We start from the raw sequence: 24,639 nt of genomic DNA on the forward strand, positions 1-24,639 counted from the left end.
GCGAATTGATAATATGATGTCGTTTGTAATAAATTATTAATATATTAAAATGAGTTTTTACGGGTGGGTGATATTACCCCTTAGGTCTAATATAAACTGAGTTTAAGATAAGTACAGTAACTTCGCTCAACAAACTCCATCAAACTGCTCTTAGTGTTCCGTACAAAATGTTGTTAGTTTCAGCCATTACTTCGGTTCGGTATTGTAAATCAGTAACCTTCAAACGTTTTTCTCAGAGACCGTTTGATGTAGATAACTTCGAACTCGTACACACGTGGGACCGCATTTTGCGGACATGTCAGTCTCTCTCAGTTTACAAATAAGCTGTAAAGCCACCTGCAGGATCATATGAACACCTGCTGCTGCGTAGATTAAGATAATGTATAATCTGCCTACCTACTGAGTTACCGAATGTAGTGAATCACTTGAGATAGACGGCACGTGCGATAACATAACGTTAATAATAGCCACACACACAACACGAAAACACAGCGCCGTGTCCGGGGTCCGCTTCTAGCGAAGTGAGCAGGCCTTGTTCTAATATCAATGACATTATATAACTGTACATAGATAGGTTATACTCACACATAAGGAGCACAAAAAATTGTTCCATATTTATTTATATAAGTACCTACGAAGAAATCTGTTCTGTTTGATTCATTTTCGCATTCCATTCATCTTTGTCATATACTCGTTGTTATACCTAAGCTTTCTCTTTCTCTTTCGGTGTGAGGAAGCTCGTTAGCACGTGCACATTTCTCGCTTGCCTCGGCGATACTAAAGGCAGCTTGTTATTTTTAATTGTACATTTTAAATTTAAGTTTAGTGAAAATCATTTTAGTCCTCGTTTGACATGACTACTGGACTAATAGCGGTTGTAAAACTTTAGTGTAAATTTACCATATTATTGTTATATATTATCTCCAGCATGCTGTGTTCATAGCAAGTAGGGCCTACACTTCCCCTAATTACTTTTAGTTATTATTTTAAGCTATTTGTGTAACATGGGGTTCCCCGTTTTTTTATACCTGGACTCCGGTAGCTCTGTAGTGCCTCCGTTTAGATTTAAATGCAAAATGATCAGTAAGCTTAAGATGCGAGAAAAAAAATGCTTAATAGATTGTACTTCTACACATAATAACGGAGAAAAAACATGAACCTCTAACCTCTAGGTACTCGTGATAACTAACGACATCGACACTGTGCAGGCCACTAGCTAGACGAGCCAATTAACTTACTCACGGCTTATTTATAGCTTTATCGCCGAGGCTCAATTACCGGCGGGTTAGGTAAGCCGCTATCTGGGCTATCTGGCACGCCTCCGCCACGTTGCTCCTCGGTAGTACATCTCTGCGATATTATTTAGTGTACCTGCTTTAAGTCCAGGCATTAGAGCTGAAATCCGTAGGCGACTACTTATAGTTTTACTGTAAGTATTAAATACTAGCCTACTAGGCCGGGCAACGAATGTACAAAAAAGTTATAGAGGAAAATGCTTGGAGCACAATTTTTGCCTTCGTAACTTTATTTGGACTAGTTAGGAGGTGAACATATCAAACGTCCCTGGCTGTAGCCCTTGAGGCGGGGGGAGAGCGGGGTTTGAAGGTCCCATTTCTCGATTTTTCGATCATATATCGGAAACTAAGCGTCTTAGCGACATGGCCATTTTACAAAATGAAAGTTGATTAAATTTGTTACAAGTTTTATTTAGTCAAGTTTTTGAGATATCCGCTCTTGACGAGTATGTTTCTGAGCGCGGCCGGGGGCGGTTGTATTCCGGGAGCCCTTTTCAATAGCACCCGCAAGTGCATCTTGCCACCAGATGTTCACCGGACCGTGATAGTTACAGCGAATCTAGAAATGCAATTTACTTTTCTCTAGAATATCTTGTTATCTTGAAAAACGACGGTTCGTTGTATATGAGTTTTCAAATGTCTAAAATCAGTGCGCAGGCGGTGCCAAACCAACAAACGCATTCTTTGCTGCCAAACTGAAATAAAATACGAGTAGTAGTAAGGACGAAATAAATGAGTAAACTATGTACTTTAACTGCAAGTAAGTGCATCGTGTTTCGTTGTCTGAAATGTTGGTTTGGCACCGACTCCAAAAACTATGTAATTATTCTTATCATTAGGTATTAATTACCTTTTGGCAGAAATTTGCTTTACCAACGGGATAGAGACTGGACAAGGATAGGGTTGTGGATATAAAAATTATATTGTGCTTATTTTTTGGAGGCGGGTCTCTTAAAAAAAGAACTCAAATTAAGTGATTTTGGATCTGTTTTTTTTTTATTCATATTTTATTGTTTTTTTTTTCAGTGTATACATGTCGACTAGTGCATGTGCATCATATTGGACAAAACGTGCGGCTACCGGTCTAAACAATCAAGCAAGCAATAATCTATTATGGCTCAATAATGTTTGGGGATCTATCCCCTCAGTACGAATGACGCGTATGCTGCGTCATGTATCAATGGAGCTATTTTGCTAAACGTCGGGAAAACAATGTACGGGCTACGCCGTAGCACTCGTAGCACACCTGCGCACAGAAATAACGTTCCCGAGAAAAAAACACTACCCAACATTACTATCTCGTAGCACTTCGGGAAAATGTAGGCTACGTCCACCCGGCGCAATTTTTCTCGTATATCGTATATACGAGATTTTACCAAATGCATGACAACAAAATATGTATGGGAACGTGAAAATCATTCACAAGGTGTCTATGATGCGTGACATATTGTTTACCGTGTACCGTAGGGTCTTGCCATTAGAGTATTTTTAAGTATGAACCATTATAGACTTATAGTTTTTATGGTGTTTTTTTTAAGGAAATTATAAAACAATTTCCCTGTTAATGAGATAATTAAATGAGATCTCATTGATCAGATTCTAGAACCTTTTTTACCTAGAGCGTTTCAAGTATCTCTCTTCTATCAGATGTTCTCAGACTCATATTCTTGCTCCTCCCTTATCTACTTCAAAATTTTATAATAGCTCTTTTACCTTCCGGGCTGTTCGGTTATGGAATGCTCTGCCAGTAGAATTAAGATTAGCTAAATCTCTCCCCATTTTCAAAAATCAGCTGAAACTATACTTTCTATCTCTACCTTAAGTTGCCATTTATATATTGTATATGTGTAAGTATAAATATATATATATATATATATATATATATATATATATTGTATTATATTATATTGTATATTTATTAGTATATTAGGTATTGTTTTAATACTTATATAAGTAGTATGTGTGTTTGTATTTAATAGTCTCCATATTTAGCTCCTTGCACTACCTGTTGACTTTTGTATGAGTTCGAAATTTCCTGCTACCTAAAGGTTGTCTGGAAGAGATCGCTTTTTAGCGATAAGACCGCCTGTTGTTACCTGGTTCTATTTTCCTTTAAAATTCATTTGTAGTTTTACATGTATGTAAAATGTATAATTGTTGGTGCAATAAAGAATATTTACTTACTTACTTACTTACCTAAAAATTAGCTGGCCACTTCACGTTGATAAATCAAATGGCACGTTGATGATGACATTGTAGACAAACAATCGTTGACATGACAGAAAGTGTTAAACATCTTGTCAGTTTAATGCAAATGATGATTATTGTTAGAGTCCGGTGTTGCTGTGGCCCAGACGTTCATTGGGGAAGTGGGCAGACGTTTCAGAGAGAGTGGTCATGACCCTTGCTCCGGGTCGTTCTTTATGCAAAGGTTGTCCATCGCGGTTCAACGTGGCAACGCGGCGAGCGTGGTGGGCTCCTTTGCATCTGGAGGGACTCGGGGCGAATTTCGTCAATAAGTTTTTGTGTAATTAAGAATACTGCGATCGTTTTATTGTAATGTGAAGATTTTGTAATGCGATTTTAATTTTATGTTTAGGTATTGATTCCGATGTATTCTTTATATTTTTTCTGGTTTTTGACATGTTGTTTAATTTTATGGTATTTTATGTCTTTAAAATTTTTAGATGTGGACTTGTATTTTAATTCTATTTTTTTTATTGTTAGATAGAATTGTGATATTTTGTTCGGTATTTCATTTGAAAACAAAAAAATATGAATAGCTAGTTTTTTTAATTTTTATTTGAAGTTATTGTTTTAATGTAAAGTACCATCTCTTAATATATCGGTAGCTAATTTGTTAGCACCTTATATACGGGATACGTGAAAAAACCGAATGGAGCTCGCGCCGTGTGAACGGTCGTCTCATATAGGGTAAAACCGTATGCGAGAAAATATCGAATCGAATAGTCGTCACATGTATAAGTAAAAGTACCTAATAGTATAAAAAATATAACACTAAATTTAAAAATCGACTGTTTGTAGTGTATGATTTTCTCTCTCTCTCTCCCTCGAGACGGCGACTCAGTGGGTGGTTCGACTGGCTCGGCTGATGATTGTTCCAAATATTTTTGTAACGGTGCCCAACGTAGTGAGGGCACTCAACCGATACCGATAACACCTTATCATAAGTTACTCGTACGACCTCGCGTCACAAGATATTTTAAGCAATGTACCTACTACAATCCAAAAATATGTATTACATTAGGTATGTAGGTAGGTACCTACCTACGGGGCCCACCAACACTAACGCTTCAGTTAATTGAACAAATAAACGAGAGTTAATAGTACGGATGTAGACCGCCTATAACTCTCCCTCAATTGCTCAAAGATTAACTGGAAGAGATCCCTTAAAGGGATAAGTTCGATTGTTATATTTTTTTCCAATTTCGATTGAATTTTTGTACAATAAAGTGTTTTACTACAACTACTAAACGACAGAACAGTCCCAATCTACAAAATACGCAAGTACCTACCTACGGCATGATGTATCAACATTTGTGCACTTGAGTGAACGTTACTTACACGATAAGGCTTAAGAATTGTTATTTGGCATATTTCATTCACTGTAGCTATAGTGCATTCATATACATACCTATTACCTATAACCTATGTAACCTATTAGGTAAACAGTACATCGGTCTTTGGGTATTTATCTTTGTAGGTAAACTCCAACGGTATACCAATTGAAAGCCTTTGGTTATTCTGAAGCATTTACTGCAGTATACCTGAATCAAAATGAGATTTAATAATAGTACATTACTATAGAGGCCGGGAAACGTAGGGTTGCAGGCCAAGTAGATATAGACGGATAGAGATATGCGGCCGGCAACCCCGTTTCTCGCCGAGATATGTATAGTGCTTTTCTCAAACTTGCAATTAAAACAAAAAATGTAGTTAATTTGTTTTGTGGCGACCTACTCGGCTCGCCACTCTACCAGCGGTTCCCTGCGCGCGTAAGTCCGTGCGCCTGCGCGATGCGCCGTCGCCGTTGTTTAGCAACGAATATGCACAACAACGGTGATTTGTTGTGCATATTCGTTGCTAAGCAACGGTAGCGTACCTATATTTGTTGATGGTTGAATGCCAAGATGTTGTGTCACAATTTGACGTTAAAAAACAAAAGAAGGTTGCCTTACAGGCCTAGGTGTGTAAGGCTGTATGAAATTCCTTTTCATATCATCTTCACTCATCGCACCTGATATGTAGTATTTCCGGACCTAATTTGACGTAAGTCATGTCATCATTTCATAGCAAGTTTGAGAAAATAAATATTACCTACACTTAAACAGCTAAACCGATTTATACTTATTCGATTTGGTATAGAGATTAGGAAAAGACAAATATAATTTTTAGTTTTTGTTACAGAAATTATCATTCTACTAGGGAATGCAAATCGGTTATAACCGTAACCGAAATATTATTATTATTCTCTTTATTTTTCTTTCATCTTAGGTTAGGATTTTATAATATGGATATAAAAGTAAAATACAAAAAGTGACGCAAACAAAACTACATCCACGCGTTAAAAATATCTAGAAATAACGATGATAATATTTATCTGGTATGGAAAATAACATGAATTGTTATGCTTAACGGCGATATTAGCGTTACGTTACGGGTGACGGGTCATCATGACAATAATGATTATTACCGAGTAATGATAAACAAGACGACAATGCAGTGGCGGCGCAGCGCTCGCGCCACCCGCTGACGCACGCCCGCAGGACACCCACCCGCGTACGTCCGCCGCTTGCAGTAAACACTGGATGCGTGCGTCGCCTTGCCTTTACGTTCTGTTGCTACAAGTATGCGCCACCTAAACTTTACTATACTTAGTTTTGATTTGTCGAGGTTCGCGCACTGCGCAAGTACGAGTTTACAAGAATATACAATTATCCATTCATTTAAATCCTTTATTCATGATTTTACATCAACACGAAATAAACACTCAAACTTACATAAACATGAAATATACACGACACGACTTACAAGAAAACTTGTGACGTTATTTACATACAATCTTCACTCACAATGTGTTACGTATCTCCGATGTCGCCTTACGACCGCAAGCTCTGAATGTACCGGAACTTTGACAAATTCCTTACATTGGAGATTCAGTGTGAAAAATTGAAAATAAAAATGAAAAAAAAAATGAATGAAAGAATAGGTGGCCACGAACCCTCGATAAGAATGAACAGAAAAAAGTTTACAATAAATCCATATCAAAACCTATTGCGATATCAGTATAATTGTATTATTATTCTCCTATTGCTCAAAACACATAACTAAATTTAACACCGTTATCAATATTATCGACGAAAACACTGAACTACCACAACATGCATCGAAGGCCGATATTGAGTAATAATAACAATGATATATATGATGTGTTATATTGCGTGGGTCCGGTTCGTGGGCGGTCACCGGCGCGGGACGGCGGCCAGCAGCGGGTCCAGCTTCTTCATGAGGCGGCAGGCGGCGCGCGCCTCCACGTCCGCCAGGAAGAACGCCTCGAAGCCCGGCAGCGGCCGCAGCAACGCGTACAGACGCTCCGCGTACTTTCTGGCACAAGCGGACATCTATGATTACGACTATGTTTACGGTGCTCTGGCCAAAACTAAAAAAACTATGTTACGATTACATTTAACATAACGCGTAACAAAATAAAATGCTGGGTCAGTCTGGATGCATCTAGCTCGAGAAAAACGCACATAATAAATGCCGCACCGTATTAAGACGGCAGATTCGTGCTCGGTCGTGCACGGTGCCTACTCTGAGGTAACTGGAACAACAACTTACACAGTGTACGAGTCAGATTATAGTTAATTATTATTGGCAGTGTAGATAAAGGAGCGCCCTGACCTGGCGTCCAGGCTGCGGTCGTCCAGCAGCGCCGCCAGCGAGCGCAGCAGCAGGCGGCGCGCGTGGGCGGCGGAGCGCGGCCGCGCGCGCAGCAGCCCGCGCCCGCCCGCCGCCAGCGCCGCCGCCACCACCAGCAGCCGCGCCGCCGCGCACCGCACCAGCCCGCTCTTGTGACTGACGACAACCAAATACATCCATACATTTGTGTTGAAGGCATCATTTATGTTAACGACGCGTTCTGACTCCGTCCGAATGCTAAATCGGGTTGAAGATATAACTCTCACTCGGCACCGTAGAGACAGAGCGAGGTGACGGCGGGCGCGGTGGCGGCGGCGGCCACCACCTGGTCGAGCGCGAGGTTGGCGGCGCGGCGCAGCGCCGACGCCATGCTGCCCGTCTTGCCCAGCAGCGCCGCCAACGCCTCGTCGAAGTCCTGCGCACAACATTCGAACAGATGTAAGGTATACCCGGGTGGGACCGGACTATTTTTCGGCGAGTTAGAAGGACGTCACAAAAATTGACCTCCTAATGTTTAATGCAAATGATAAATAAAACTATTTTTATATATAAACACCGCCTTCAAAAAAAACCTAGGGACTCAAAAGCAAAAAATAATTGGTGCCAAGTCAAATAGGTACCGCGCTACACCCGTCGTCTGCCCGCACGTGTCTTCCCGTTTCGGCTCCCTCGGCACGAGCCTCCCGTTCACCTCCCGCACGCGCGGGGCTTGGCGTGGCACCCACTTTAAACACATCAGGAAATCGTATTTACATACCAATTATTTTTTGCTTTTTAGTCCTTGACTGTGTTTCGAAGGTGTTCTTTTTTTTAATAAAAAAAAAATCAAACGGGCATAGCTGTGGTCGATATACAACAAATTGTGTGTAAATATTTTCAATTCTATAATGTCCAGAGAGGAAAATGACTACGTTTATATGAAAAGGTAATTTCGCGCGGGTTTGCATTTAAGAGTTATCTACACTCAAAGTTGAATTACATATTTTTCCAGACACCAAACCGAAAAACCTTCTTGGACGTATATGATCAGACTAATAGCTAATTACAAATCGGAAGCAAGGAAAATAAGTTGCATAGGTTAAAAAGTCCAGTTTTTAGGGTTCCGTACCAAAAAGGTACAAAAGGAACCCTTATGGTGCGACTCTGTCCGTCCGTCCGTCTGTCACATTGCTAAATATCTCGAGAAGTACTTAAGCTATCGATTTGAAATTTGGAATAGTAATGAATAACGCTAACCCAAACATATTGGCAGTGTAATTTTTTTATTTTATTTGTATTAATTATGGAAAATTCCCAATATAAAGAGGGGGCAAAATTTCAAAGTCTAGTTACTAGGTCAAGTGGGGTATCATTTGAAAGCGCTCAAATTGAACATTACAAAACAATTTTTTTTTCATAGTAAAAAAAATTTACTTATGAAAGAAAATGTGAAAAAAATACCATTACCCCCCCCCCCCCCCCCCCCTTAAGTTTAATTTTAACATAATAATAACATGATCATAATGATTACAGGAAAAATAAAATCAGACCTCTATCTTGATAATTTTTCTTTTTATTTTACAAAAGTAATTTTGTAATTTAATTTGCAATTTAATCCCGTTTGCGAGTGTTTACTCGTATTATAGTTGAAATTCCTATGAGATTCCACTAAAGGCACCATCTTTCAAATAAAATAAAAATTATTGAAATCGGTTCACATGATAAAGAATTATCCCTGGAAAACCAACAACATACAGATCGCACAAATTAGTTAGCCAATTCGTCCATAGATGGCGCTGTACACAATTATACTTCTGGTCAAGTCTTTCTTGAGAAAATTTAAAGTTTGTAGGGAACCCTCGATGCGCGAGGTAAACGAACTCGCACTTGACTCTCTACTACGACTACAATACGGTCACTACAATGTGGCGAGGGCGGGGTGAAATGACGTCACACATTGTATTGCTACATAGTGATGTAGATCATACGATCTTATCCATCTGATCTTCCTCCATCTGATCTTATCAGGGTATATTTATCGCTCTTTATTAATTGTCTTTAGCGTGTGTTGCTGACGGTAGATAGCTCACCGGCCTCTTGGTGTAGCCGGTGTGGCTGAGCAGCGCGGCCAGCGCGGCGCACGCGGCGCGCGCCACGCGCGTGCGCGGGGACTCCACTTGTGCCGCCACCTGCGTTTGGTTGGGATAACTATTATTACATTGGCGTACTTAGGACGCATGGTGCGCCGCCAAGCGCCGCTTATAATTACGCCAACTGAAATAGTTGCACGCCACCGCGTTTGAAGATTCAAGTGTGTATGCGGCCTTATGCATTAAGTGTGTTTGTGGGCATTAATTTAAAAGGTGGAGAGGAAGCGTGACCTGATTGTATTCATTGATTTTAATTTGGTAGCAACAGAATAAGACTAATTGGTATGGGTTATTAAATGTTTATAGAGTAGTCCACCAGTCGCAGCAGGTCGGCGAGGCGGTGCTCGGGCACGGCGGGCCAGAAGCCGCGGAACAGCCGCGGGATGTCCTCCAGCACTTCCACGGCCGCCGCCCTGCGGACATCACGCGAACATCATATACCTACACATGCTCATTTATATTAGGCCACTTCTTGTTTTCTATTGAATACAATTTGAGCCTATATTAGACCACGGGCCAGGAGCATACGAGGGCCTTCTGAAAAGTTCTAAGCCTAAGGTATTTCGAGGTTATATATGCGTTTATGATACTGGCCACTAGAAAGGCCATTTAAAAACAAATTATTTAAAAAAACATGTCACATTTGTATTATTCTGTTTCGAGATATTCAACAGAAAAGTATCCTCGTCATGTGTGAATTACTAACGAATATTACGAAAATTGAGCACCGTGTTGTAATTAAGTTCCTAACAAAAAGTGACAAATCACCGCAGTGTATTTTTGAGAAAATGTCTATTATTTACGAGTACGGTGCTTCTGGGCCTTCTTATGCCACGGTCAAAAAGTGGAGTCGCTTATTTAAACTAGGACGGGACTCGATCGAAGACGACCCCCGCTCAGGGCGGCCAATATCGGTAGTGGCCGGAGAAAACGTAGCAAAAGTCAAAAAGCTGGTATTAAAAGATAGAAGAATTAAAGTTTGTCAAATAGCTGAGGTCTTAGGTAAGAAGAAAAGAGTCGGTGAAATTTTACATGAACATTTGTACATGAGTAAAGTCAGTGCTCGTTGGGTATGCTTTTTCATTATGACTATCTAACACCCAGTAAACAAATTTACATGGAAACAAAACTTATGAATATTAAACAACTATATATCAACAGTACATGTATACTAATAAAAAAAAATCTAAGCGGTATGATTCATAGTCAAATCACATTTATTAAAAAACACCAGATATCCAAACGCAATAGCCGAAGAAACGATCACATTGTTTTGCCACAAATAAAAAGCGCTCAGGGAAAACGAATAGTAACTTTTGCAGGACTACAATTATATAATAAATTACCTGATACTATAAAAAATGCGCGCTCTTTTAAAATATTTAAAAATAAATTAAATCACTATATCCTAAATGGCGAAAGCCTACCGAGTTTCGCCATTCTCTGCCTACTGACCTGATTAACTGACCTACTGTTTTACTGTTTCACTATGTACACCTTGTTTGTGAAACTTGCCCGTTGAAATTCTACGTCTACCTCATTTTTCATTTTTAATGTATAATTTCTGGATCTCTCGAACTTATATTTTTTTCATTATGATAATTACTTTAATTACAAACCATGTAATTTTAGTGATACTGCATGCTTTAGTACTTAGAAATAAATCAGTAATATTATTGTTTACGTTTATCGTATTATATTAATGCATGTTTGTTGAACCAAACATTTATAAAACTTAAATACTTTATCTACGCAATGTATAAATAATAATTACGAATTTTATGTACCTTATCATCAAATTTTATAGAAAAATGTTTCTCATATAAGTGAAATGTAAATTTCTTTTTGAGATAATAAAAATATTTTTTAACCCGAAATGCTGCCGGCCTTCGATAAAGAACGTCCGTGGTTGAAACTTTAAGGGCGTTTTTAGAATTGTGCGAAGATCATTTAGATGAAGTTTGTTCCCGAATAGTAACTGTTGACGAAACATGGATCAGACAGTATGATCCGGTGTGTAAGTATGAATCGATGCAGCGGATTGAAAAGGACGAAAGGCCGCAGAAGAAATTGAAAGTGCAAAAGTTGGCCTAGCTACGGTGTTTTGGGACTGTGATGGCATTCTTTTAATCAAATATTTAGAAAAAGGCTCTACAGTAAACGGAACTAATTATGCGAATCTAATAAGACAGGTGCGACAAGCCATAGTTGAGAAAAGGTGGGGTAAACTAAGGAAAGGCATTTTGTTTTTGCAAGACAACGCACCCGTTCACACCGCTAATGTTGCGAAACGTGCCCCGAAGGAAGTTGGTTTTGACGAAATTGATCACCCACCCTACAGCCCAGATCTAGCCCCAAGCGATTATTTTATATTCAATAATTTAAAGAAAGAGTTGAGGGGAAAGCGATTTAGAAGTGACGAAGAGATGAATGCGGCTGTACAGGAGCATTTTGAAGGGCAAGATAAAGAATATTTTTTTAAAGGGCTAAGGGCACTGTATAAAAAATGTAAAAATGCATTGAGTTAGAAGGAAGGATTATATTGAAAAATAAACATAAGTTCATTTTTGTAAATAGTTTTTTTTTTTTCTATCTTAGGGTTAGAACTTTTCAGACGCCCCTCGTATATCGTCAATGATCGCCTCCCGGCTGATACATCGACATATAATAGTTTAGATGCTATAATGAATTTAGTTTAGTCAGCCGGTTGTAATGTGATCACATTTTTTTGAATATTGTGTTACGCTTCGTGCTGCACACGGTCACGGAGTTGACGGAAGACCAGCGCTAGCCCAGCCAGGCTAGCGCCATGATGTGTCGGGCCCATTTCGTTATGTTTTGGTACCTGTTGTTTTCTTCTTTTATTTTACCAAGAATAAACGCTCTCTACTTATTGTAACTAAAAAAAAATCAGTCATCGCCTCCCAATTAACATTTTTTTAGATGATAGTTTAGATGCTTATTTTTACATCACCCGTGAGGCGGATAAATCTGTTCCTGACTTGCGGTCTACTAATCCATGCAGGACTGACTGAAGTAGGTAAGTATACTATAACATATCTAAGATTATCAAAGGATGAGTGGTGAAAGCCGTTGATAAAGGAATGTGTTGTAAGTACTTACCACTTAGCGCCGCACCTGTCGCTGCTCTCGTACCGGCTCACGTGCTGCTCGAATGTCATCCGCGTGGAACTGCTAAACAAACTCATCATTTGATTTTAAATCGAGTATGATAATTAAGTATGTAATAGTATATTAATTGTATACATATAGTGTTTTTTTTAAAGCTCTTTAACTTCATGGGTGCATTCCTGAGCTTAAATTAAGCATCTTTTTCAAAATTCTCAAAGAAACCGGTAAGAGTAGGTATTCTAATTTACTCCATTTTGGAGATAATTAATTATTTATTTTTACCTGATAAGGCCCCTATAAGCGTGTACACTTGCTTTAGGGCCAGTTCACACATTGATTAGTGTTTACTTGTATTTACTACTAAACGCAACTACTATCTCGGACGATCGATATTCGACATATCATTGATATGTCATAGTTTTCAATAGGTTGGTGTATTTAAATATAATGGCCGTGTTACAACAACGCTAGTAATTAATGAAATCACAGATATTTAAGCATATGGGCGGATGAGGGGTCAAGTTCAAGATTTATTTATTTATTTAATGCAATTATAGCTACACGGCATTACAACATAAAAATACCAATACGCAATATTCGTCCCCTACGCCATTCAACATATTTTTCTAGTACAAATTACCTTAGAAAAATATATTTAGCAATGGCCGTATTTTATTTCTGCCGAAAACATTTTAGGAATCCTTTCTGAGAGCGATTACTTTGTAACTTAAGAGGGGACTATACCACGTGACCGTCCCTACACTTGAAATTTACACACTAGGTTGCATTTATAAAGTGTGCAAGAGCTAAGAAGCGATTTTGAGAAATTCAACCCCTAAGGTGGTGAAAAGGGGTTGAAAGATTGTATGGAGAACAAATATTTTTTTGAGTGCGGGATTTGAAACTTTGTAAGTAGGTATATTATAGAATAGAATTTGTTTTATTCATAAACACACAAACACATACATAAAAGAGAACATAGTGAAAGTAAAGTGTCACGAAATGGCCTCATCTCAGCATGTTGCTGGCGACTTCCAGCGCTGATCTTCCGATGAAACCATCGAGTGCGAAATAATTACGGAAGGTAACAGACATTATATGCATATTATAAAAAACCTATACCTAAGAGTTAAGATGAATAAAGAAAATACTAACGCTTATTATATGCATAATGCACATACAATTATTTTCCGAAAATATTTATTTACGCGATAAAATGTTATTAAAATTTACTGAATTTAATATAGCCAGTAACTTATTCTACAACATAAGTTGTGGAATCCCGGGGTATATCCATATTAGTATAATGTTTGAGGTCATTCACCCCGTGTTGCACCGGGAAATCCGATCATTGGTGAATCCGATCAATAATAGAGTGTTGACTACAGGCAACTTGTTTCCAATCTGCAGGTTTCCTGGTTAAGCTGGTGATTGTGCAAGTACTGTTTAAGCTTTGTCTTAAAACTATGAATACTTTGCAGGTTTTTCACTGGCGGCGGCACATTGTTCCAAGAGCGTGACGCAGAATACTTAAAACTCCCTCGGAAAGCGGCTGAGGCATGACGCGGCGTCAACAGATGAATTCCACAATCACGGCGCTCGCGGAGCTTAATGCAAGATAGCTTCTTGAAAAGATATGCAGGAGTTTTATAGTTCAGTACGCCAAAGAGCAAACAAGCTAAGTGAAGTTTACGGCGGTGTTGCATTATAAATACAAAAGAAAAGTTATTTCAGCGTTTTTAAAAATTCATCCCCTAAAGGGGTTAAAAAGTGGTTGAAAGTTTGAATCCATTACAAATGCTTTAAAACTTCATAGAAAAACATAATGAAAGATTAAAAAAGGTTATTTTAACATTCTTGATAATTCAAACCCTAAGGGGTTTAAAAAGGCGATAGAAGTTTATGTGTTACGAGTTTTCTTTTAAGCTAGGAACTTGAAACTTGGTAAACGGGCATTACCTCTTTATTCAAATAAACGAACACTGATACATATCACCTTTTTTGAACATTCATTCCCTAAGTTAGTGAAAAAGTTTTTGGCAAATATTTCATTTTTGGTACAAGCTTTTATCGCTGACTGTACTTTTCTTTCCACAGGCAACTAATACTCATCGAGCCAATCCTAAAAACCCCAAACACAATTAGGTTGCGTTGTTTTATCACAGAGTTCCTATGTCCACCTCTTGTCTCCATCATCAGATCAGCTTGATGGTACCATAATATTGCATTGTCACCCGACTTACATATGTAAGCAAATTTTCAGCTCAATCGGAAACCGGGAAGTGGATCAAATTTAACTTGCAAGATTTGATTACAAACAGACAACGGTCAGGTGAAAGTAAATAAAAGCTTGTAAAAAGGGTTGTTTGCATCGGGAACGAAGTTTTTTGTAAATAGTGATCTTGTAATGTCGTAAAAAGACACAATAATAGGAAACAAGTATTAATCCCCTAAATTGGCGAAAAAAAAGTTTGCATTCGATTGGAATAGTGGACTTAAAAATCTCCTTAAGGGATTGATACTTCGTAGGTTGTGTCAAACAAATCTCATGCATTGTATAATTAATTAATTATTAACAAGTGATTAACCGTCCCTACTGCTACCTTTTGCTGCATAATGTTCTGTGCTCATGTATATAACCACCAACATACAAATCCAAGCGTACCGTACGAAGTCGCGGGCAACAGCTAGTATAATTATAAAAAAAAAAACTATCATACATTTGTTATATTGCTATTTGACATAATATTATATGTTATAATGTTATTTTTATTATACGTTTATTTGTTATATTATGATTTCATCTAAACTGTCATTGATATAATGCCTATGGTAATATAATTTTTAAGCAGTATATAGACATATTTTATAATGACTGGTGTTATATTATATATTTGTATAACGTAACACTTTATACAATTATATCAAGTATAAATACATATATTGTATAACATCTTTTGTCATATTTAATTTAATGATTACGTAAAGTTTTACATAATTTTTATATCAAGTAGTACGCAGGCCATATAATTAAGTACAGATTGTCATCCCACCTAACCTAACCTATTTTTTCCAGGTTTTTGATTATGCGGAGGCCGCAGTTCAAACCTTACCTACACCGCTTTTTAGGTATTTTATTCTACGGGGGTCGAAGTTATAACCTAAGCTAACCCTCCTTTTGCTAGGTAGTTCCGTCAAAATTCTTTTCGTTGTCTTGTTTCTGACCACTCTGTCATGCTTGTACATATTAAATAAATGTCTTCTATCAAATAAATAATAAAGTGAGTGCTATTGTATGTCTTTCTAGCTATAGGTTATATTTTACATGAAAATGTATAAATACGAAATTTCATCTCATCCAAAAAGCTAAACTTCGTCACATTTTTTTGGGGACATCAAAAAGACAACGAAAAGAATTAAGACCCAGTTATTCGTTTGTGCGGAGTCGCAATTCCAACCTAACCTAACCCATTTATGTCATGCACTCATTATGCCACACAAATAATTATGTGATGTTACTTGTTAGAACAAATAATATGCTTTAGAGTATGTAATATTTATAGCAAAGTATATTAGACGAAATGTAAATATACCTTATGACCATTTTACCAATAATAACATTATTTATGTCGTTAATTAGGTATTATGGTAGTATGCCATTTATTACGTTATTCAAAATAACGATATATCAAACTATAATATATGAAAAGTTATTATAAAAAATGTAGTGCACCCTTTCCACTCTCCAAGATTTTTTAGTATGTTATTGACACAATGAAAAACTAGCTTTATAGATTATACTTTTTCAAAACTTTAAAAAAAACGAAACCTATAAACCTGTAATATATTATGCTGAAGCGATCGTCATCTAAATCAGTTATTTGTTAAGATTTAATTGAATTTCATAGAAAAATTACCGTTATTTACTTTATATAATAACCTTAAATACACTGCAGATAACCAATACTAAGAAATATCTTAAGTTTAAAAAAAGTATTTCTAGTAGTAGCAAGTACGGGTCAAGGTACAACATATTTTCAGTGTGTTTACAAATTAAATAAATAAATCAAAAATACAAAAAATAAATTAAGTATGTCATACACTTTCCTTAAATGTACCTTAAAGGTACTTAGCCATACACCGAAGTTAACGGAGTTTAAAAAAAAAACACTGTATATAATATTTTTATTTGTGTGTTGAAAATTATGTAGTTTATTATGTTTATTATCAAAATTAAATCCTCTTACTTTTCTTCTTGGACCAATCCTACATCTCTGTTTAGCCATATGGTTGACTGCTAGAGAATGCCTTTAGGCATTAAGTCCGCCATTTGTATTTCTTTTTGTATTTTGTGTAATAAAGATAAGATAAATATATCATAAATTTGGTGATATGAGCTTGGAAACATCACATATGGTCAAATAATGAACAGGGTCTAGCCAAGATGACAATCATTATTCGCTACGACAAAGAAACGTTTTGTGTCTCTATATCTCTCTTGCATATCAGCGCGATAGAGACAGATAGCGTTTCGCTGTCGTAGCGCAACCGATTATCATCTTGGCCAGGCCCCCAAGTATTCCTTTGTATTTAACAGTTATAATGTGATACGAGTATGATCTTACTCGGTGATGAATTATGATAGGTACCCAAGCGGTTTCCGCACGCCGCCGCCGCTTCACCCCCTCGCAGCAACAGCTTTGGTCGTGAAGGCAGCCTTACGCCTCGAGCACGAAATGCACGCTCGACGCTGACGTCGACCACCGTACATGGGTAGCCCTAGGCTTAGTCTCACATATATGCAGAAGCCCATGGTTTTCTCACGTTAACACCATATGTATTTTAGCAATAAGTCAAGTAGAACTATACGAAATTAGTGACCAATTAACAATCAGGAAACTGTATGTTTTGAATACAACGCTCAGGCTACATAAAACCCTAGATTTTAACTTTACTATTGAAACTCGTCGACGTCAAAACAGTGTTGCCCCCTTATCAAGCTATAAATCTATGTTTGCCAAAAGGCAATATAAAGCGCAATCGGCATACATCTACAATAATATAAATAAGCTAATTCATATCCATCCATTACTGTTGTATAAGTGTAAGATAGAACTCACAAAATGGCTGAAACAACTAAGTTATGATGATACGGAGTCATTATTGTACCGCGTGAATTATTAACTATACGTAATATATAGGCTGAACACACACACACACACACACACACACACACACACAATATACGAATGTATATATATATGTGTGTGTGTATATATATATATATATATATATATATATGTATGTATATCTACATTCGTATATTCACTCATATTCACTCATATATTCATATATTAATTAGGCTAGAACATAAATCAAATAGCATATATATATATAATAAATATAGCTATAAATCTTTCATGTACTTATGGAATATTTCCCTACTACTAAGTAAAAAGACTGTATGTTATGGAGGAGCGGGGCATCCTGATACAGGTTCATTCACCTAAAAGGAAGCTCCAACCACTTATGTCAAATTGTAAACCTTTACTTTATAAGGAAAATAAATATTTTTCATTTTTCATTTTCATTTTCATTTTCAAGTCAATATCTTCATAATCATCAAGAGCTGGCACGGCAGACTGACCTGCAGGCTTGCCGCAGGCGCGCAATGACGTCGGCGCACAGCGCGTCGCAGCCGCGCGCCGCCACGTCGGCGCCCGCCGCGCCCGCGCCCGCGCCGGCCCAGCGAGAGTGAGCGCTGCCCGGCGACGAACTGCGACTGTCGGGGCTCGAGGTACTCCTGCGCAACGGTAGATACCATTAGCCACCATCTTATGAATGTATATTATTAAGAAATAAAGAATTTTGTATTGTATTTGTACTTGTAAATCAATATAGGTACCTACATGAATAAGCAATCGTTAATTATATTCGCCACTGTAAAAAAGCTGTTATAAAAAGAAAACAAAAATGTAATTCAAAAACGCAACCAAAAGCAAGTTTTACGAGAATTGGTGGAGCAGGCGCTTTTTGTCAGCTGATGGCATCTTGAGCTGCTGGATCTTGCCGCCGATGCTGATGGTGTCGGGAGAGCAGGCGCGCGGCGAGCGCGGTGCGGGGGTGGGCGCGCCGTCGCCGCGGCTCGCCGGCGCGCGCCCCACCAGCGACGGCAGGCGGTGCGGGTCGGCGGGAGCTACGAACCCTACAACAATGTTGTGTCATTCTCTGTGGCAAATAATTCGTTCTTATTGTAACGGCGTTGAACGATGGCTGTTCTTGCATAGAGTTTCCTACTGGACCATTAGGCATGACTGAAGACATTCCGTTGCCACTAAGTAGTGCTCTCTGTAAATAACTTATGCTAACCTATTTTTAACCCTTACCTCCCAATCTCGTCGTTTTTGTGAACCCTCATAACTTAAGTTTGGATTATAACAGATAAATAAAATTCCCGGAATATGATGTCAATGGTGGACTTATTAAACATAGAAAATTTCAATTGTATAGCTCTTACACAGAAAAAAAATAGTTCTCCAGCCAAGTAAAATACTCTTGTGTCAAGACATTTTGTGTTTCCTACGTAAGGAAACAATATAATTCTTGCGTCAAGATATAAAATATTTCAAAATTTATTATTTAAGCCAAAAAATTAAATTCTCTATCCGAGCTATAAAAAGTTTTTTTTTAAAAGCTCATTATTCTCACCAAGAGCGTTTACGTTTTGTTTTAAGTATTGTATTTTTTAAATTGAACCTAAGTGTCTTAGTGCAATACTTAAAGAACTTGTGCCAAGAAACTTTGTTTCTTGGGGTTAGAATTATATTTCTCCATAAAAACAATGAAAAAGCATTGGTACAAGAGTACGTTACTCAATGTGAAATATGATATTATTTATATCTAGAGCTGAAATCTCTTAGCGCCAAGTTTAGAATGTCTTGAATAAAGAATTAATTTTCTTAAACATACATGATTTTCGTCATTCGTTGAAATCTTTGTAGTTATAACTTTTCAATAATCCTCTTCATCTTCTTCTTCTTCCTCGCGGTGTCCCGGCATTTTGCCACGGCTCATGGGAGCCTGGGGTCCGCTTGGAAACTAATCCCTAGAATTGGCGTAGGCACTAGTTTTTGCGTGACCCAGAGGGTTAAACCTGGCCTTATTGGGATTAGCACGGTTAGCTCACGATGTTTTCCTTCATCGAAAAGCGACTGGTGAATATTCGTACATAAGTTCCGAAAAACTCATTGGTACGAGCCGGGGTTTGAACCCGCGACCTCCGGATTGCAAGTCATACGCTCTTACCGCTAGGCCACCAGCGCTTTTGTCCTCTTCGTCAAATATATTGATACTATTTTATGTAAAAGTCTCAAGGCACAATTTTGGTGCTTCTTCTTTGAAATAGCTTTGGCTCTTGACTGTAGGTTGAAAACATTAAACTAAGAATTTATCGCTCTTGTCTAAAAACTTTAAAGTCTCAAAGGAAAATTTTGGTGCTTCTTCTTTGGAATTGGGTAATATTTTTGGTTTGAGGAAGAGTTACTCAAGATAAAACCGTTTTTTAAGAGCGTGCTGTATCTCTTGTTAAGACGTTATTTCTTGCGGCGAATAATTAATATATTAACTCAAATCACTACCATTCGCTTTAAAAATGTGTAAAGATAAAACTAAATAATTTTTGTTCTCCTTTAAAAAATTATGTTGTTTTTAAATCAAGACATATTTATTGGAAGAAGCAATTTATTATTTTATTTAAGCAACCGTGCGCAAGAGAGTTTTGCGTTTTGAATGAAGATATCTTTTTTATCTGTGTATACTTTAGAATTTATCTATATATTAAAAAAAAACCTATTTCGTCATTCACTCACTCACTGATGATCATCAAATTTCTAGGGTACTTCCTGAAGTCCTATAAAGCTAAAAATTGGTATGTAAGCTAGTATTATCAAACAAAAAAGTATTATAAACACTTAAAATAGGGAATAAAAGTTTGTAAGTATGAGACTTCCGCAAATTTAAATTCTCTGTTCTCTGGGCTCTGGTGGAGGTCTGAAAATGTATATATATAAGGAAAATACGTATCTGTATCAGGATTTTTTGTAAATCACCCCCACCCTTTAAATCAGCAGATGGAAGCAGTTTACAAAAAGAAGTGAAATAGCACCAAATACATTTTCATGTCAAATTTTGCCTCGACGAAACCATAAGGCTCGCACTGTCAAAAAGTTATCAGATCTCATGTAGAGCCAAGCTTCTAACTCCACAAGCCTAACTTCACAAACTCTACACCTTGGTCACATGGGCGTAAGATGAAAAATGTATTGACTGTTCATTACTTTTTTGTTATACAATATTTCATGTAGTAACGAAACGGCCAAGCCCCATACTTTGAATAAGGTGTTGTACCTTAAGGTTTCGTCTTGGCGACATTTTATATTTATGAAAATGTTAATGGTGGGTCCATATGATTTAAAAATGTCCCAAATACTGTAAATTGAATATCATACCAATCCTGGTAGCAAGATTGGCGTGTTCCCCTGCTGCCAGGTCGCTGGTGGCGTCCGCGCGGGCGTGGTCGCGCGAGGCGCGCGCGGGCGGCGCGCGGGCGCCGGGGCTGTAGGGGCGCCGCCGCGGGCTGCCGCCGCGCTCAGCCCGGCCGATGGGAGGCAGTCTCCATTGCTCTTTACTCTCCCCCTCTGCGGACAGCTGGTTCCTCCTTAGCTCAGGCGTTGTGATACTATGTCTGTGTGGGCTTTCTTTCGGTTGTGTTCTTGTACTGTCTCGCCGTGATACCGAACTCTCCTTCATCGTTTCTTCGGACAAAGTGGACAGTGCGACGTACCGTGGAGTATCAAACTGAGGCCTATCAAACGAACGCAAATCGAAACTTTTTTCCAGGTTGGTGTACAGCTCCTCGACGTCTCGGTCCACAGATTTCGGGACGCTCCCGTCGCTGTTGTCGTCGTGCCGAGTGCGGTCGTCTTCGAGTGAATCAGTAAAGTCCGTATCGTATTTAGAAGTATTATTGTCACTGAGGTCGGATTTTTCAATTTCCTCTATGGATTTAGTTTCGGATTCGTCGTCAATTATCCTCAGTGTGCCGGAATCGTCGGAGCCGCCTCGCGAGTGACAGGGGCCGGCGAGCGAGAGCCGGGCGCCGGCGCGGCCGCTCACTCCCGAGGGAATTTCATTTCTTGTGAATCGCGTCTGCGATCCCGTTACTTCTATTCTGTATTCTATAGTTTTATTCTCGAAAATGGAAACGCGGGAGGTTTGTGTTTCTATGGCATTAATGTCTGTAAAACATTTTACGCAATTTGTCTGAGCTAGTTCGAGTATAGTCTTGCTCGTCTGAGTAAAGGTTTCCTGGGCGTGCAGTGAGTATTCTATAAGTAGTTGCGCGGTATCCGGGTCGCCGTTGATGGCTTCGCACTCGGGCAGCTCGTCGCTCGCGTCTGCGAACCCTTCCTCTTGAATGGTGTCCGCGGCATCAATGGTAAATTTCTGGCTCTGGCTAACGTTGGACGTGCTCTTGAGAGAGATGGCATCGTAAAGAAGAGCGGGACGGGCGCGGGTGGGTGAGGAAGAAGGGGAGGGGGAGGGGGAGGCTGAGTCGCTCCCACTGTCGGCCGCTAGCACGTATGTGCGCCGCGACTGCTTATCCGAGGACTGCGACTCCTTGCCTGAGGAGCGCGACTTCTTGTCCGATGATCGCGACTCCTTGTCCGAGGATTGAGACTCCTTGTCCGAAGACCGTGACTGCTTGCCCGAGGACTGCGACTCCTTGCCAGACGACCGCGATCCCTCCGTACACTCTAGAGAGTACGCATTCGTCGTCGCGATACTTTTCTCGGAATCTGTCTTATTCACGATGCAAATCAATTCACCCAAGCATTCATCCTCCTGAAATGTAAGGAAGGATATCTAGTCGTTCTCTCAATACACAAAGCTTCGCTGGGTACGGTTTACTACGATTGCTACGCCGTAGCACGTAGCAGTCATCGCTTCCTATGCCTAATATGTTTGTCGTCTAGGTACTATGCGAATCTCAACGAAAATTATTCAAGTATTTTATTATTGCACTCATGTTGTTATACATCATCAATACATAATGAGACGCATGATGCCGCAAACGAATATTATCAGGCAGTCGTCCTGCGACCAGGAATCTAACGACACGTTCGGAACGTCTAGGCAAATAAATAAATCGAAGTATAAGGTAAGCTAATAAAGACCCGTTTCATTAAAATAGGTAATGAAAGGTTTATAAGCTACAGGTTTTTTTACATTCCAGCGGGGACCTAAGGGGCCAACTTACCATGATCCAACGACTAAACGTGAATGAAGCTGGAGACCCTCGCGCGGCTCGTGCGACACATTGTGTTACTGGCGCGAGCGGCAGGCGCGGCCCAACATGCTCGCAGCCGTTTACTTATATTTATGTGCAATTTTGACGCGACATGACGACTTTAAAACGAGAAAATGTCTAGGCGTTTTTTTTTTTTGCTACATAGGAAATATATGTAAACTCTTTGTGCAATTTTACGAGGTATGTACAACGTACGATAAGGTATGTAGAGGTTTTCACTATTGTTGTCCTTGATAAGTTATCTGTTTTAACACGTTAACAGTCCCCATACTACATGTATGCATTTCCTGGTACATACGTCCAAACAAATTACTTTAATGACACGTCCGTGCTCTACATATGGGTCACTAAGAAAAAACAACCACGCACTCGAATTACAACAATAACTTTCTATATGCTGTTGTCTAACTAGACAAAAATATTATTATATATAAAAAAAATCCCCATATATTATCTCGCAGTATGAAGTTATACTAATCTAAGTGCGTACCTGGTCGTATCTTCGTGACCCATATGTGGTGCACGGACGTGTAGAGATAGTTCAGCGTGACCCATATATGGGGCACTGGACTGAGAACGTGTTAACATGATAGGTTATAGGTACAAATGAAACAATAAAATACATTAAAATATGTCAAAGTATTTATTCACGTGTAGTAAAATACCCGCCCTCGGCGCACGGCGGCGGCGGGCGGCAATATCACAAAGAGATACCCCTTACCACGAGTGTTAACACTTACAGCAGAAAATACATGCACATAGATACCTACTCCTCACCAGGGCGGGGGCTGGCCCTTCTTCGGTCAGATGTGCTCTGATCTGTATCTATCTATACCACTTTTCTCTTTGGTCGCGGGTTTGACAGTAGGCGTCAGAAACGTCTCAAACGTCAAATGTTACGTGGACAATGTAATTTATCTCGGAGATGTATGATTGTGTAAACACAGGTGAAGTCCTTCATTAAGTAGGTATAATATTGTAGTGTTCACAATTGTTTAATAGTTATATGTAGTTTATTAGTTAAGTAATGGTAAGTTGTATTTCTTTGCAGATTTATCGGATACCTACTCCACCGAACACTGCCTATGACCGTAATATGATAAGATTCATATACTAAGACACGGCGTCTTGGCAGAATCATCAACACCTTGATGGAGCCATAACACGAAAAATTTATTGATTGATAGGTATAATAAAGTAGGCACATTTTTATATCTAATAATAATGATGGCCGCAGCGTAACGCTACAAGTAGAGCAAGTGGGTACCAACCCCGGCGGCTGGCTCGGCAACGTTGGAAATTACACCATGGTGATAGTTGGCGGCTGTTTGGACGCAACAAGAGACAAAGGCGAGAAAAGAACGAACGGTCGAGTTTTAACCAAGAACAACACGCAAGCAAAATATACACTTTAACAATGTGGGGACTTAGTGCTTCACGTGAAGGACATCTATATCACCATTGAAATATTTCCATCTCACAAACATGAAGTAGGTATTATTTTGAGCTCTATTGTCTTAGCGATAGCGTGAAGAAGACACTGACAGATCTAGACCACACGCACTTCGATAAATACATTTCCCACATGTTTCCCCGGCGGGCTTGCGCACAGAAATATCCGTCACCGTGGACTACGCACTGTCCTGACCACCTACGGAGCACGCGTCTCACATCTGTTCTTTCAAAAGTACCGTCCCAGGGAACGAATAACAACTGTGTATAGTTGTGTATTTAAGGTGCCGTAGATTTAGAAAGCGGAGTTACCGCTTTT

At 38.9% G+C, this 24,639-nt stretch overlaps 1 protein-coding gene across 2 annotated transcripts; it reads right to left on the minus strand.

The window, feature by feature from the left end:
• Positions 1-6,257: 6,257 nt before the first annotated feature.
• On the minus strand, positions 6,258-23,318 carry LOC133515689 (uncharacterized). Of its 2 annotated transcripts, none has more exons than XM_061848232.1 (10): positions 22,818-23,318; positions 21,007-22,402; positions 18,509-18,704; positions 18,147-18,302; positions 12,491-12,559; positions 9,684-9,780; positions 9,308-9,406; positions 7,505-7,653; positions 7,221-7,394; positions 6,258-6,920 (listed from the first exon to the last, which is right to left on the minus strand). In XM_061848232.1, the coding sequence occupies exons 1-10, from the start codon at positions 22,818-22,820 to the stop codon at positions 6,779-6,781; spliced, it is 2,481 nt and encodes an 826-aa protein (XP_061704216.1). In that variant the 5' UTR covers positions 22,821-23,318; the 3' UTR covers positions 6,258-6,778. The 2 variants fall into 2 exon arrangements, with proteins under 2 accessions (XP_061704216.1, XP_061704215.1); XM_061848231.1 differs by having other exon boundaries at positions 12,491-12,562.
• Positions 23,319-24,639: the final 1,321 nt, after the last annotated feature.

Source organism: Cydia pomonella, chromosome 3 (assembly GCF_033807575.1).
Source record: "Cydia pomonella isolate Wapato2018A chromosome 3, ilCydPomo1, whole genome shotgun sequence".
In the NCBI taxonomy this organism is placed as follows: domain Eukaryota; kingdom Metazoa; phylum Arthropoda; class Insecta; order Lepidoptera; family Tortricidae; genus Cydia; species Cydia pomonella.

Coding starts and splice junctions, on each gene's coding strand:
- LOC133515689 (XM_061848231.1), bottom strand. Junction 9,407..9,683: donor TCGCCGACCTGCTGCGACTG/GTGGACTACTCT, acceptor AACCAAACGCAG/GTGGCGGCACAAGTGGAGTC. Junction 7,395..7,504: donor CTCTGTCTCTACGGTGCCGA/GTGAGAGTTATA, acceptor GGTTGTCGTCAG/TCACAAGAGCGGGCTGGTGC.